Source organism: Salvelinus namaycush, chromosome 2 (assembly GCF_016432855.1).
Source record: "Salvelinus namaycush isolate Seneca chromosome 2, SaNama_1.0, whole genome shotgun sequence".
Lineage (NCBI taxonomy): Eukaryota > Metazoa > Chordata > Actinopteri > Salmoniformes > Salmonidae > Salvelinus > Salvelinus namaycush.
The window spans coordinates 42,400,974-42,417,174 of NC_052308.1; the positions used below are offsets into that span (position 1 = coordinate 42,400,974).

General features: G+C 44.4%; 1 protein-coding gene across 1 annotated transcript; it reads left to right on the plus strand.

The window, feature by feature from the left end:
* The first annotated feature begins 8,797 nt into the window (after window positions 1-8,797).
* On the plus strand, window positions 8,798-14,436 carry LOC120021764 (calcium/calmodulin-dependent protein kinase type 1D-like). The gene is made up of 11 exons (XM_038965614.1): window positions 8,798-8,883; window positions 11,809-11,934; window positions 12,011-12,085; window positions 12,273-12,411; window positions 12,733-12,856; window positions 12,981-13,056; window positions 13,210-13,322; window positions 13,493-13,571; window positions 13,735-13,822; window positions 13,937-14,241; window positions 14,364-14,436. Exons 1-11 carry the CDS (start codon window positions 8,798-8,800, stop codon window positions 14,434-14,436), a joined length of 1,284 nt encoding a protein of 427 aa, XP_038821542.1.
* Window positions 14,437-16,201: the final 1,765 nt, after the last annotated feature.

Consider the following 16,201-nt stretch of genomic DNA (forward strand, 5'->3'; position numbering starts at 1 on the left):
CCAGCCGGTGCGACAGGGATGAATGAATGAAAACTCTTTGTCTTCTGCTTATTATGTTTCCCATGTTCCAAATCAGTGTCTCAATATTAAAGCAGTACGCACATTGTTAAGGGTCCTGTTTTCTCTCTCAAATGACACAGGAATACTCAAGTGTCTCCCTAAATCCAGATGCTCATGTTATTCAGATGACCGTCAGAGATAGACAAAGCTTCATGCTGAGACCTGGTTGACCCTGGCTATTATCGCTAATTAGTAGGAATGATGACAGCTTTGCACACGCTAGGTATTCTCTCAACCAGCTTCATGAGGTAGTCACCTGGAAATAATTTCAATTAACAGGTGTGCCTTGTTAAAAGTTTAAGTTGTGGAATTTCTTTCCTTAATGCGTTTGAGCCAATCAGTTGTGTTGTGACAAGGTAGGGTTGGTATACAGAAGATAGCCGTATTTGGTAAAATACCAAGTCCATATTATGGCAAGAACAGCTTAAATAAGCAAAGAGAAAGGACAATCCATCATTACTTTTAAGACATGAAGGTCAGTCAATCCGGAAAATTTCAAGAACTTTGAAAGTTTCTTCAAGTGCAATCGCAAACACCATCAAGCACTATGATGAAACTGGCTCTCATGAGGACCGCCACAGGAAAGGAAGACCCAGAGTTACCTCTGCTGCAGGGGATAAGTTTATTAGTTACCAGGCTCAGAAATCTGCAATAAACTGCACCTCAGATTGCAGCCCAAATAAATGCTTCACAGAATTCAAGTAACAAACACATCTCAACATCAACTGTTCAGAGGAGACTGTGTGAATCAGGCCTTAATGGTGAAATTGCTGCTAAGAAACCACTACTAAAGGACACCAATAAGAAGAAGAGACTTGCTTGGGCCAAGAAACACGAGCAATAGACATTAGACCGGTGGAAATCTGAACTATGGTCTGATGAGTCCAAATTAGAGATTTTTGGTTCCAACCGCTGTGTCTTTGTGAGACACAGAGTAGGTGAACGGATGATCTCCGCATGTGTGGTTCCCACAGTGAAGCATGGAGGAGGAGGTGTGATGGTGTGGGGGTGCTTTGCTGGTGACACTGTGATTTATTTAGAATTCGAGGCACACTTAACCAGCATGGCTACCACAGCATTCTGCAGCGATATGACATCCCATCTGGTTTGGGCTTAGTGGGCCTATCATTTGTTTTTCAATAGGACAATGCCCCAAAAAACACACCTCCAGGCTGTGTAAGGGCTATTTGACCAAGGAGGAGAGTGATGGAGTGCTGCATCAGATGACCTGGCCTCCACAATCATCTAACCTCAACCCAATTGAGATGGTTTGGGATGAGTTGGACCGCAGAGTGAAGGAAAAGCAGCATGCATAGTCCTCAGCATATGTGGGAACTCCTTCAAGACTGTGTTGGAAAAGCATTCCAGGTGACTACCTCATGAAGCTGGTTGAGAGAATGCAAAGAGTGTGCAAAGCTGTCATCAAGGCAAAGGGTGGCTACTTTGAAGAATCTAAAATATATTTTGATTTGTTTAACACTTTTTTGGTTACTACACGATTCCGTATGTGTTATTTCATAGTTTTGATGTCTCAGTATTATTCTACACTGTAGAAAATAATAAAAATAAAGAAAAACCCTTTAATGAGTAGGTGTGTCCAAACTTTTGACTGGTACTGCTATACATACATAAATGATGTTTCACCCTTATATTAGTATGTACTTGAAAATACAGAGCGTTTCACAACATTAAGACATCTTCATAAAATGTTTTTATTAATACAAATGTCTATAATTTTTCTTTCACTTTGAGAATGTAGAGCAGGTTGTGCAGATAGGTGTGAATACAAATCAAATTTAATCCCATTCTACATTTAATAAGGCAGCAAAATGTGAAAACTGCAAAGGGTGTGTAGACTTTCACTAGTATATATTCTCATTTTTTCCATAAGGAACATATAGGACCGTTAAGAGCAGACAATTCTCGTCGCCACACAAACCAAACCTCTTCGACCCTCCCTTAACCCTCCTTGTTAACCGCTCCCTATATGGAGATAATATAGGATCACATATCTAATATATATGATTATTGGACCATGAGCCGTATCCTCTGAAACCCCCTCAGCTCTCTCAGCCACAACGACTGACATGCATACGTATATACACTGCTCAAAAAAATAAAGGGAACACTTAAACAACACAATGTAACTCCAAGTCAATCACACTTCTGTGAAATCAAACTGTCCACTTAGGAAGCAACACTGATTGACAATAAATTTCACATGCTGTTGTGCAAATGGAATAGACAAAAGGTGGAAATTATAGGCAATTAGCAAGACACCCCCAATAAAGGACTGGTTCTGCAGGTGGTGACCACAGACCACTTCTCAGTTCCTATGCTTCCTGGCTGATGTTTTGGTCACTTTTGAATGCTGGCGGTGCTTTCACTCTAGTGGTAGCATGAGACGGAGTCTACAACCCACACAAGTGGCTCAGGTAGTGCAGCTCATCCAGGATGGCACATCAATGCGAGCTGTGGCAAGAAGGTTTGCTGTGTCTGTCAGCGTAGTGTCCAGAGCATGGAGGCGCTACCAGGAGACAGGCCAGTACATCAGGAGACGTGGAGGAGGCCGTAGGAGGGCAACAACCCAGCAGCAGGACCGCTACCTCCGCCTTTGTGCAAGGAGGAGCACTGCCAGAGCCCTGCAAAATGACCTCCAGCAGGCCACAAATGTGAATGTGTCTGCTCAAACGGTCAGAAACGGACTCCATGAGGGTGGTATGAGGGCCCGACGTCCACAGGTGTGGGGGTTGTGCTTACTGCCCAACACCGTGCAGGACTTTTGGCATTTGCCAGAGAACACCAAGATTGGCAAATTCGCCACTGGCGCCCTGTGCTCTTCACAGATGAAAGCAGGTTCACACTGAGCACATGAGCACATGTGACAGACGTGACAGAGTCTGGAGACGCCGTGGAGAACGTTCTGCTGCCTGCAACATCCTCCAGCATGACCGGTTTGGCGGTGGGTCAGTCATGGTGTGGGGTGGCATTTCTTTGTGGGGCCGCACAGCCCTCCATGTGCTCGCCAGAGGTAGCCTGACTGCCATTAGGTACCGAGATGAGATCCTCAGACCCCTTGTGAGACCATATGCTGACACATGCACATTTGTGGCCTGCTGGAGGTCATTTTGCAGGGCTCTGGCAGTGCTCCTCCTTGCACAAAGGTGGAGGTAGCGGTCCTGCTGCTGGGTTGTTGCCCTCCTACGGCCTCCTCCACGTCTCCTGATGTACTGGCCTGTCTCCTGGTAGCGCCTCCATGCTCTGGACACTATGCTGACAGACACAGCAAACCTTCTTGCCGCAGCTCGCATTGATGTGCCATCCTGGATGAGCTGCACTACCTGAGCCACTTGTGTGGGTTGTAGACTCCGTCTCATGCTACCACTAGAGTGAAAGCACCGCCAGCATTCAAAAGTGACCAAAACATCAGCCAGGAAGCATAGGAACTGAGAAGTGGTCTGTGGTCACCACCTGCAGAACCAGTCCTTTATTGGGGGTGTCTTGCTAATTGCCTATAATTTCCACCTTTTGTCTATTCCATTTGCACAACAGCATGTGAAATTTATTGTCAATCAGTGTTGCTTCCTAAGTGGACAGTTTGATTTCACAGAAGTGTGATTGACTTGGAGTTACATTGTGTTGTTTAAGTGTTCCCTTTATTTTTTTGAGCAGTGTAGAATATTAGTTACAGAAGACGCTATGCAGGCTCTCTCACCCAACCCCTGCACACCTAACCATCGTCTCCTAAAAATGTTACGTCCACTCCAGTGAGTTCGTAAGATCATGTTGATTCTGGCACTGCAGCTCATGGTCTTTATGCAGTAAAGCAGGAAATCTAACAATGATACGATCCCTGCGAATAGCACCATGGTGAGCGTATCACTCACTGCATTAGCTGGTTGGCTGCGTCGCTAATCTGCTAAGTGTGGCTATCAATACCCTAGCAGCCATTGAATGGAAAAAGGTCCAGTGCTGTATCCGGTGCATCCAGCCACTGCTGCTGAAATTAGGCTAAATTAAGTCAGAGGGCATCTAAGACTAACCTAGCACCGCCTTCTTTCCGGAAGAGCAGGGACATTCTTAGGCTGCTAAAACCTCAATTGATCTATATCCAAAGCTGACTTCTAACTTAACATTGACCTTTTGTGCCGAACCATATCCTGTTTTGACCATTGACCTAAGAATAGTGGGTTGGGATGACTTTAATATTTTCCCTGCCTATTGGTGCTGCACACGTTGGTATTTGAAACGCAAATGGGAGTGGCCAGCAGCCCACAGTCTCCTAATTTGAATCCTGAACCTAGTGTAGATGTATGTGACATGGATTAAATATGTTAGAGAATGCAGTTGCAGTCACACTATGCATGCATATTTCCTGTACCGAATTAATACCCCTCCTTTGATGCCCTTTGTCTGTCATTGTCACGTCTGCTCCCGCTCCCCCTCTCTGGCGCTCGAGGCCGCCAGGCCGCTCATCATTATTCACACCTGTCACCATCATTATGCGCATCAGTGCTTCATCGGACTCACCTGGACTCCATCACGTTATTAATTACCTCCCCTATATCGGGAGCCCGACGAGCGCCTCGGCCGGCTCGTCGGGCTCCCGCGCCTCGGCCGGCTCGTCAGTATCGCCCAGGTAGGATGCCAGGTGGCGCCCCTAGAGGGGGGGTACTGTCACATCTGCTCCCGCTCCCCCTCTCTGGCGCACGAGGCCGCTCAACATTACGCACACCTGTCACCATCTTTACGCACATCAACGCTTCATCGGACTCACCTGGACTCCATCATGTCATTAATTACCTCCCCTATATCTGTCACTTCCTCTGTTTCTTTGTCGAGTCAGCATTAATGTCATTATGTGTTCCTTGTCCAAACGCATTTTTTTTTTCTTGTTTGTTTATTCATTAAATATTCACTCCCTGTACTTGCTTCTCGTCTCCCAGCGTCTGTCCTTGCAGTCATCATCATTGTGGCGAGGAAATTCACATTGATTGAATGTGTGTACATTAGAAATATGTTAGGCGCAAGTCTACATGCACCTAATATGGTATACTAAGGTAGAGATAATCATATGTCTCATATGGAGAGGATGTGACCGCTCACACTGCAGAAGTAACTAACCATATACAAGGTACACAGCAGCAGCAAACACAACAGCAGTGGATGGTGAGATAATAGAGAAAGCGTTAGCACCCTCTATTAATCTGTCACAGGGCTGCACTGCTCCTAAGCTCTTCTTCATCAGGCTTTAGTTTACTGTGTCCAGTGTTTTATAAGTGTGAGCCTTATAAAACATGTATGTTCTAGAATTAGAATACTACAGAATTAGGTTTGTAGACACAACCAACCATCACACAACACTGAATAATCCCTCACAGTATGTTGTAATGCATTGAGTGAAAGGTGGCACACGAACCCCCTCCAGACTGCCACACACACACACACACACACTGTGGCCAATGCTACATAAGAGAGAATGCTTGCAGCTGGGTGTGAACCAGGACAAGTACAGCTTTCATATCAGAGGGAGGAGACAAGGTTGGATTTATTTATGAATAGCCTACAGAGTGATATTCAGCCGTAGGTTGCCTAATCATGTGTCATGTTGGCTTGATGCCATCATGCTTAGGCTGTAGATTATATACCCAGCAAAAATTGTGCACCTGCAGTTGGGTACATATCTTATGAAACAGTTTGATGCATGGAAAGCCCACAGGACAGGTTAAATGCATTCTGCATGGCAAGAATTGACATAAAAACGTTTTACACACATAACAATGTATATCAGAAAGATGAGATATTATCAACCATTTTGAGTGTAAAATACTGTAAATAGATAATAGAACATTACAAGCAGCACTCATATATACTTATTTAAAGTAATGCATGCAGGCTTTATGTGAAATCACAGACATCTCTGCAATTATGTAGTTGTTGAGTGAGTGAAATAGTCTTGCCATAGGTTCCCAATGAGGCCATCTAAAAACAAAGCAAAGCATGCGAACCTTGCAGCTGTGGGTTTGTTTTCCTATACAGTAACCTAGGTCAGTGTCCACTGGCACTGCACTATTGCCAATAAACTGTGCAGGATGTGAGGGACATTGAAAGCAGGTGACACCTAGATGGTGATTGTCCATGAAGAAATGGTTTCGTAAATGAATTGTTTATCCAAATGTTTAGTAATTGTAATAGCATCAATATAGACATAATATAAATGCTGGCTGTACAATTTCGCTAGCTAGCCAAAATATTGCCTATTTTCCAACCATGTTCTACCAAGTTAGCGACAAGCTTAGCTAGCTAGTGCAGTTAATGTTGGACAATTTCAGTTGAAACTGGACAGGGAAAGGTCTGGGTTGCCTATTTGTAAGTTGCAGGCAATTTTTGGGTAATGACACACTGAGCAACCCAGATGCAACTTTGTTGCAAGCAACATAAATTGCGTCCAAATTACTTTGTGTAACATCGACTTAACAATGGGACCTTTAGAATGTTGAAAAAATCCCATGAAAATGGTTGAGTATTTTTTCAGGAGGTCAAAAAGCTTAATAGTTCAAAAAGTTGAATACAAGCACAGTATTCCTGACCAGTCTGCACGTTTTAAAGTTTAAATGACGTTTCTAGCTTAAATGATGTAAGAAAAATAGTGTTCTAAATCATAATAATAATACAAAGTCATAAATATTTTTTACAATATTAAAAGTGGGACTTTTTGCTTTTGCTAGTCTGATTAATGATGGGGAGGGCAGACCACGCCCCTGGACGCTCCGCGGTCTCCATGTCTGCAGTGAAGAAACTAGTAGGTCTATCGAGACACCTCAACAAGTGCACTCTTGCTCCTTCTCTGTAGACAAGGTAAGAAAAAAATGTCCATTCACGTTTCTATTCAGTTATTTAGATCTAAGTGTGTATTACTGTGTCAGTGTTTTTCTGTGCTTAGTTGAAGCTACATTATAAGAGAAAATACATTCGTTTTTTTCCATTTCTTAAAAAATAGAGCATGTTATATAATTGAAATGCCGCACCATCTCTGGCTTCAAGTAATGAACAATTAACTGTAGTTTAATATGGTCATGATCTTCTACATTTCCACCTAAACTATCCATGCGTCAAAGGCATTCGGGAACATTTGAATCAGATGTGCTATCGGATGATCACCTGGATTTTTCCCACGGTGCTACTGGACATTAGGAAACACCTGGAAAATACGTTGTTTTATTGATTCAATCATTTTAAACAGGACAAAGCTTACAAGAAATCCGCATTGAATGGACACATGACAACACAATGAATGCATTACGCCAAATGGAAGTTTACCATATTCTATCAACACTTTTTATGTATTTTGGCTGAGGTATCCACTGACATTAGCATTTAATTAAGCAATAAGCCATGAGGGGGTGTGGTATATGGCCAATATACCATGGATAAGAATTGTTCTTATGCACGATGCAATACATAGTGCTTGGAAGCAGCCCTTAGCCGTGGTATATTGGCCGTATACCACAAACCCCTGAGGTGCCTTATTGCTATAATAAACTGGTTACCAACGTAATTAGAACAGTAAATATAAATGTTTTGTCATACCCGTGGTATATGGTCTGATATACCATGGCTGTCAGCCAATCAGCTTTCAGGGCTGGAACCATCCAGTTTATAATCATCATTATAAACCGGGTGGTTCGAGCCCAGTTTATAATCATCATTATAAACCGGGTGGTTCGAGCCCTGAATGCTGAATGGCTGAAAGCCATGTTACGTCAGACCGATTACCACAAGTATGACCAAAAAAATACTAATTCTAATTGCGTTGGTAACCAGTTGATAATAGCCATAAGGCACCTCGGGTGTTTGTGGTATGTGGCCAATATACCACGGCTAATGTCTGTATCTGCGTCGCGTTGTGCATAAGACAGCCCTTAGCCGTGGTATATTGGCCATATACAACACCCCCTCTTGTCCTATTGCTTAATTATATTCTATGCTCTATCTATGGCATTGTGAGATCACTCAGGGGGGGTTTGGGGTACTTTTTTTATTCAGATGCTGATTGGTTTAAAAAAAGAAGCAGAACCAACTTGGGGAGAGTTTTGAGGCACAACAATGGCCTCTTGTGAAGGTCAGTATAATAAGTCGACCCAGTTTTGGGAGTTTGTCAGGGAATCAGCAGTAATCTGCATCCTGAATTGGCACAGGAAGGAGAGCGAGAGCGAGGGGAGGGAGAGGGTGGAAAGAGTAACCATCAATAGGCATTACAGCACTAATCCTACACCTCTTTGGGCCTTCTGTAAGTGATGGGTACAAATGAGCTTAGGCCAATAATTAATGACCTTATACTGAACATGCAAGCTTTTATATAAGTAAAATGGGGTGTTTACAAGATGGCAGTAGTTAACCGAGATCTCCACCAAAGCTGTGGTCCCCTCAATTTTGTTGTTGTTGCTTTGTGAGCTACTTGAAGCCTTTCAAACGTTCTTGTATCCAAACGATGTGTCTAGCCATATTAGTCCTACGACATGACCCAAGAGGAAATGGCTGTTGGTCCCCACCCACCATATGTGAAACTCTGTCCCAAAGTGTTTGGTCATGTTGGGCTTCTTTATGTGTGGTGAGGGTTGTCTTTTGAAAAGGAATGTGTATATACATGTAAGACAGTCCAGTGTTCTCCAGACAGAAGAGTAAAACTGCTTGTCTGTCTGTCGTTCCAGGTGCCGGCTGTGACGACAGAGCCACCATGGGTCGCAAAGAAATAACCTGCAGTTGGAAGAAAGTCATCAACAATATCAGGGATGTGTTCGAATTCAAACAAGCGCTGGGATCGTAAGTACATTGTCTGTTAAAATGATTGCCTGGAGGTGTAATTCAAAGCACTTTTACTTTGAGGATAACTCGCCTCATCCGATGTGCAGCACCCACCTGGGTGATGTAAGGCAGCCATTTTGTGCTTGGTTGTTTTCACTGGGCCTTTGTTGCTGAGTAGCAGCTCTTGTCAGCTTCTTATCTCCGACTAAAGAGCCATTATTACAGGATTAAGTGCATCTCCAGGATATCTACTTTACCTGTGCCCAGAGAAGGATCCTAGTTTGGCACTATAATCCTGGAATGTTCTACCCAGATTATCAGATTATCAGGACCCAGGTCAGGGCAGGTCATGTTTATCAAGGGAACACTTGGCGTTCACACAATACAGTCTCTCTCACCTTAAAGATTGAACCTTTGTTGGAGAGGTTTGAGTTTAAACGAGGTAGCAACCGTATCCAAAAGGGGACAGGACATGGCACGTTTTGGAAAAATGGTTGACCAATGTGTATATGTGTGTTCATGTGTACGTACGTTTATGATCATGTGTGTGTGAGCCTGAGAGTGTTCACATGTGGGTCTGAGCACATGTGTGGTTGTGTGCATGTGTGGGTGTATGCGTGTTTTTTTTAATAATTAAAAAAAAAAAAAATTATCCCATTTTCTCCCCAATTTTCGTGGTATCCAATCGCTAGTAATTACTATCTTGTCTCATCGCTACAACTCCCGTACGGGCTCGGGAGAGACGAAGGTCGAAAGCCATGCGTCCTCCGAAGCACAACCCAACCAAGCCGCACTGCTTCTTAACACAGCGCGCCTCCAACCCGGAAGCCAGCCGCACCAATATGTCGGAGGAAACACCGTGTACCTGGCCCCCTTGGTTAGCGCGCACTGCGCCCGGCCCGCCACAGGAGTCGCTGGAGCGCGATGAGACAAGGATATCCCTACCGGCCAAACCCTCCCTAACCCGGACGACGCTATGCCAATTGTGCATCGCCCCACGGACCTCCCGGTCGCGGCCGGCTGCGACAGAGCCTGGGCGCGAACCCAGAGACTCTGGTGGCGCAGTTAGCACTGCGATGCAGTGCCCTAGACCACTGTGCCACCCGGGAGGCCCCGTATGCGTGTTTTGTAGGTCTATGCACAGTAGGTCTATGCACAGTACAGTATATGAGAGCTTTATGAAAGGAGTTCTTTGTGAAATCCAATACAAATGTATTGCCCACACAACGCTGATATCTGCAGAGTGAGAGGGGTCTGTCTGTTGCCCCTGGCCTACCTGTTGCCTGAGCCTCCTCCTCACCTCCTCAGCCTCTCCTCAAGCAGCTTACAGCATAATACATGAGAGAGGCTGAGGTTGAGAGAAGTGTGAGCCAGGCAGGTGAGCAATGATGTCATTACAGAGCGGGCACAGCCTATCACTGCTCAATTAAAGGATTAAGGGCCTGGCATTGTGTGTTGACAGTGTGCATTTGCACGAGGTGAGGTGTGAGGGAATGAGTGCGACTGTGTGCCTGCTGGGGTGCGTGAGTTTGTGTGCGACATTGAGTATGTGTGTGTGTTCATCAGACCTGGGTTCAAATAGTATGCTTTTCTTTCAAATACTTTGAGTGTTTGACTGAGTCTGCCAGGAGTGCCAGATGAGAGGGAGGAAGCAAAGTGGCAAGCACAATCAAACTATTTGGAAGAGAACAAATAGTGTGGTATTAGAACCCAGGCCTGGTGGACATTGTGTCTCCGTCTGTATGTCTGTCTCTACCAGACAGTGATGTCTTTGGGCACAGGGCGCATTTATTGCATCAGTATCACAGGTGTTGGAATATGGGCGTCTGCCAAACCCGAGGATTACCCACACCCTGGTCTCCCTCAAACAGGGCAGTCAGCAGATGGGAGGTCGGATCCATTTTATGAGGCGTAGGATCATCTTGGCTCCCTCCCACACATGAACACTTCTCTCCTGATGTCATGTTACGTCTGGGGTCTGACGAAGAAAATGCCCCCCCGGTCTTCTCAGGGTTCATCCAGGGTTCGACTGTGTAAGATCGGACAGAGACAAGGAGACACAATGGACGATGGAAATAAGCCTCCGGGATTCATTGTGTTTTAGTTCTTGAGAATTTCTGATGTATGTAATGTTGTCTGCAGCTGGAGCAGGCTACTACTTTGAATTATCGAATCAATTAATCATCTCAGGGGTCTCTTCTCTGGGCCCCCTGTCCTGAGCTTCAGGCTGGGTAATGGAAAGGCTTGAGTACTCATCCTTCTGTATTGCCCTGCTGCTATTCACAGGCCTCAGGAGCACAGGCCATACCTGAGCCTGAGCACTGTTTAGACCGGCAGCCCAATTCTGATGTTTTTTTTCACTAATTGGTCATTCGTCGTGTTCCTAGCCGTGTGCAGCTATGAGCCAGGAGAGAGGCTTGGTGGTGGTGACTCCACCTACAGCACTGTAGCCTTCCAAAGAGTGTATGAGCGCTTCCGCCATCTTGGTTACACCTATCCAATTATCTGTGGAATGGGGTTCATTTTTCAGGGTTGTTTTCGAGCTGTTCAACTTCGTCTTCAGAACTTATCGGTTTAATTTGAGCAGTATTTCATTTGATTAGAGCACAGGTGTCTAACTCTTTCCTTCGAGGGCCGTGTGTCTGCGGGTTTTCACTCCTCCGTTGCACTTACGGTCATGAATTAGTTAGGAACTCCCCTCACCTGGTTGTCTAGGTCTTAATTGGACACAAATTGAACAGAATAGCAAAAACCAGCAGACACTCAACCCTCCGTTGAAGGAGTCTGACACCCCTGGATTAGAGACTAGAATTGTTAACTGTCGTTAAGCTCAGAAATCTGCAAGTTTATGGAACCTGAAGAGGTTCATTGACTATATAGCTCAAACCCATGTGTTGGATAATGGACATAGCCTTATAACCATTTCTCTGTCTGCGTGCGTAGGGGTTCGTTCTCCGAGGTGTATCTGGTGAGAGAAAAGAAGACTGGAAACCTCTATGCCCTGAAGTGTCTGAAGAAAAAACACCTCAGCTGTAGCAAGCTAGAGAACGAGATCACTGTGCTGAAGAAGTAAGTACACACACACACACGCTCTCACTCACACCACAATGAACAACATCCACAAATCTCTTCCTCTTCCTCTCAGGATAAGGCACGACAATGTGGTTGGATTGGAAGACTTCTATGAAACTCGGACGTACTACTACCTTGTCATGCAGCTGTGAGTGGGCACCGTTATCTCTACATATTCTAAATGCATGTATTAACATACAGAGAAATGTTGCTGTTTTACAAAACCTGCTTTATTAGTAGGGTGTAATGAAGACTTTAAAGGCTGATGATGATGCTGATGCTGATGCTGATGGTGAATATAGTGGTGGAGATTCTGATGTGTGTTTTTTTCCTAGGGTGTCTGGTGGGGAGCTGTTTGACCGTATCATAGATCGGGGGGTGTACACAGAGAAGGATGCCAGCTGTCTGGTTCACCAAGTGCTGGAGGCTGTCAACTACCTTCATGAGAACAGCATAGTGCACAGGGACCTCAAGGTATGTTACACACAGTCAAAGTAAACACACACACACACGTAATATCCAGGCTGTATCACATCCGGCTGTGATTGGGAGTCCCATAGGGCGGCGCACAATTGGCCCAGCGTCGTCCGGGTTAGGGTTTGGCCGGGGTAGGCTGTCATTGTAAATAAGATTTTGTTCTTAACTGACTTGCCTAGTTAAATAAAGGTTAAATAAAATACATATAAACAAATACAATATTCCAAACATATTTTACACACACAACACTATTATATACTATGTTGGGAGAATAGTTTCTCTGCTGCTTTTTGATTCTCTTTCCCTCTGTGTGTGCAGCCAGAGAACCTACTGTACTTCAACTCAGATGAGAACTCCAAGATCATGATCAGTGACTTCGGCCTGTCCAAGATGTCCGACCACGGAGTGATGTCCACAGCCTGCGGCACGCCAGGATATGTTGGTGTGTGTGTGCGTGCGCCAACCGTGTGTTAGTTGTTTGGTCATTGAAATAGTGTAACTCTTTGTTGCACAGATAGAAAAGACTAGCATGGTATCTAATCCTGTGTATATTTGAACTTCTACAGCCCCTGAAGTTCTGGCTCAGAAACCCTACAGCAAGGCAGTGGACTGCTGGTCCATAGGAGTCATCACATACATCCTGTGAGTACCTATCTAGGACTTCTAGATCTATATCCGCCAGCACCTCTTCTCAACCTTTTCATAGTATTAGGATGACTGCATTGTGAGATGATATTCCTATATAACGTTTGGGGAAAGTTATTGTGATAACCATGTTCCCTCTGCGTTTAACAGGCTGTGCGGCTACCCTCCGTTCTTTGAGGACAACGAGACCCGTCTGTTCTCGAAGATCATGAGGGCCGACTACGCTTTCCACTCGCCCTTCTGGGATAACATCTCAGAGTCAGGTAAGACATACCACCACCCCTACGACAAGGGTATTAACACAGAACGAGTATCATAACTACATAGTAAAGATATTCATAAGTCATCTCAGTGCTAGAATACTTTTTTTTACTACATATATGCTGAAAGTTCCATGTCAGTTGTTGACGTTTGTCTGTCTCCGTTTCCATAGCGAAGGACTTCATCCGGAACATGATGCAGAAGCACCCTAAGAAACGCTTCAGCACAGAACAGGCCCTCAGACACCCCTGGTGAGTCACACACAGATCCAGGATCAGTCCACCCTCCCTTCATCTTACTATAACCATCAGGGGGAAAATAGAAAACTGATCTAAGATCAGTGTCTGGGGATCCCACTATTTCTTGTTTATTCTTTGTTCCTGGTGGCCCTAACAATGTCATTTCCGGTTGCAGGATCATTGGGAAGACAGCGAGAGATCAGGACATCTATGAATCAGTCAGCATGCAGATCCAGAAGAACTTTGCCAAGTCCAAATGGAGGGTGAGCAACATGTCATAGGGCTACATACAATATGCTTACATTACTATACTTACATCAAAACACGATTATTTATAAAAATATATCAATCCTAATTTTCCTGTGTGTTTGTTACAGCAAGCCTTCAACGCCACGGCAGCCATCAACCACATGAAGAAGCTGCAGTTGGCCCACGCCGACCCCGATGCCCCTCTCCCACCTATCCCCGCCTGCAACTCCCAGAATACTCAGCAGGGCGTCAACAACATCACCGCCAAGGACATCGACACCAACGGCAACCTCCCAATCCCAGTGTGTCACGTGACCCCTCCGGAGGCGCAGTGCCGGGGCCTGAGAGCCAGTCACAGCGAGCCCAGGCACACGCCGGTCGTTATGGAGACATGTAACGCAGAGAATTGCTCCTCGTTCGCGGCAGCTAAGAGGTGAGTCCGAGTGGACTGAGGGGAGGGGAATATATGTCATTCTGGGGGGGGGGGGGGGTGAGTTATGTCCAAAGTGTAATATCTGTGGTTCTTAAGGCTTTGCTTTTTGCTGTCTGTTTCAGCTGTGATGCTATTGACAGGGCGACCAATAGGAATGGGCACACCATGCAGACTGGGGTGTGTTCTGTTATGTGATTGATTCACCTAAGGATCAATTCATTGGCTTAAAGGTAAATAGGTCTCAAATACACAATGCACATTTGCTTGCATACACTCATGTACCCAATCAACAAAAACTACGGAGAGTTGATAGGAAAAGTCTAACATGAATTATATGAATCGTCATGTGAATTTACACTCCCCACGCCCCTTCAGTGTTTCTGCAGTGTTGCAGTCAAGAAGTTTGAGCCACTCTACAGGTGTCAGCTGCCTCCTGCTGGTTCAGGAGTAGTACTCTGTAGTGCTCCTCTGAGATGCCCAGAGGCCCATAGCAAGGGCCTGGGCCCATACCTTATCCAGAGAACACAGGAAGACCTGAGATTCATACCCAACTACAACGTAGTACATTTACACTCACCCAAAATGTAAACTTTAATTTCTTTGACCCAAGCCACTGTCGATGTTTAGAAGAGTGTACATTCTGTACTTATGTCTCAACAGAAAATATACATTTGAAGTATACAAAGATGTACTCTATTTGCAATGTATAATTGTCTATGAATGTTTATTGACCTATGGAAAACAATATAATTTTTTTTGAATATTTGTTTCTGATATGATAGCTGTGACGGCTAGATTGTAACTAATTAATTGGCTTTGGCTACTTTGTGCTGCTGTCTGAACTAAATTAAACTGTTCTTCTTTCACTCACATCTGTTCCTACTAATGGATCTGGAGAAACCAGAGTCCTGTGGCTCTGAAGAAAATGTATGGATAAAAACCTGGTAAAATAATGATTTCATTGTAAAGTTTATGAATACTGTATGACGTTTATTCAAGGAGTGCTTTGAGATGTCAAGTGTTAAATCGAAGCTGTGTACTTTTATATTGTGTGAATTATTTGTATCTTTTATAATCCTAAATGTAAGGATTTTGACTTATGAATCTTGCCCGACAGGTTTGAATGACGTTGACCCACTGTTTGAATCCTAACACTCATGTCATAACAATGACTTTGGGTTGAGGAGGGTTTGAAGGGCTGACATTTTTTTGTGTAAGAGAAGATGGTTATTACTGTACTTAGTGGTCCTGTGTAATACTAACACCACTTTATGTACAGAGATGATAACCTGTGCCATTTATGCCATAAACTGCTGTAGAGTTCCTCTTGTAGTGTCGATGCCATTGTAACTGTTTGATTGGAGATGCGATCTTATAACCACAAGCACTATACTTTGCTTCTTTGTTTTGTTTCTAAATAAAACTTCAATATAAATCTTCCTCTTCTGTACTTTTCTTACCTCACAAATCTCTCCTCTTCAGCTAGCCTAATCCACCACCCTGACCGCTGCGCTCTCATTTAATTTCCCTTCATCAGTCTGGGCCTCCTATGATTGAACTATTGTAGCTGAGGGGCATTGCACAAAACAAATGTAAAAGCGTTAGCGCCACTGAATCCTTGTAACAGAATGTCAGGATGGTCAAACGAGGCTACTCTACAGCTATTAGTGGAATGTAGGCTGTAGCCAGGGTCGTTTCTAGGATTTGAGGACATTGTAGGCTTAGCCCATCGAGCTATAAGGGGAAACCCTTGTAGGGGATCCATTCCCCGGACGACATTTTTAATTTCAACAGCTAAATGCATCAATCTGAACATTGAGAGATGAAAGAATTATACCAAAAATGTCATAAAAACAATGTTAAAGGCAGGTTGCCTATTCTGATGTCGGTTGTTGACATGGGTGAGTTAAGAAGCCTTGAACTGTTGATGTGCCCTTGATTAAGTCACTGAACCCTAATT

Coding starts and splice junctions, on each gene's coding strand:
- LOC120021764 (XM_038965614.1), top strand. CDS start 8,798: ATGGGTCGCAAAGAAATAACCTGCAGTTGGAAGAAAGTCATCAACAAT. Junction 8,884..11,808: donor TTCAAACAAGCGCTGGGATC/GTAAGTACATTG, acceptor CTGCGTGCGTAG/GGGTTCGTTCTCCGAGGTGT. Junction 12,857..12,980: donor CGGCACGCCAGGATATGTTG/GTGTGTGTGTGC, acceptor GAACTTCTACAG/CCCCTGAAGTTCTGGCTCAG.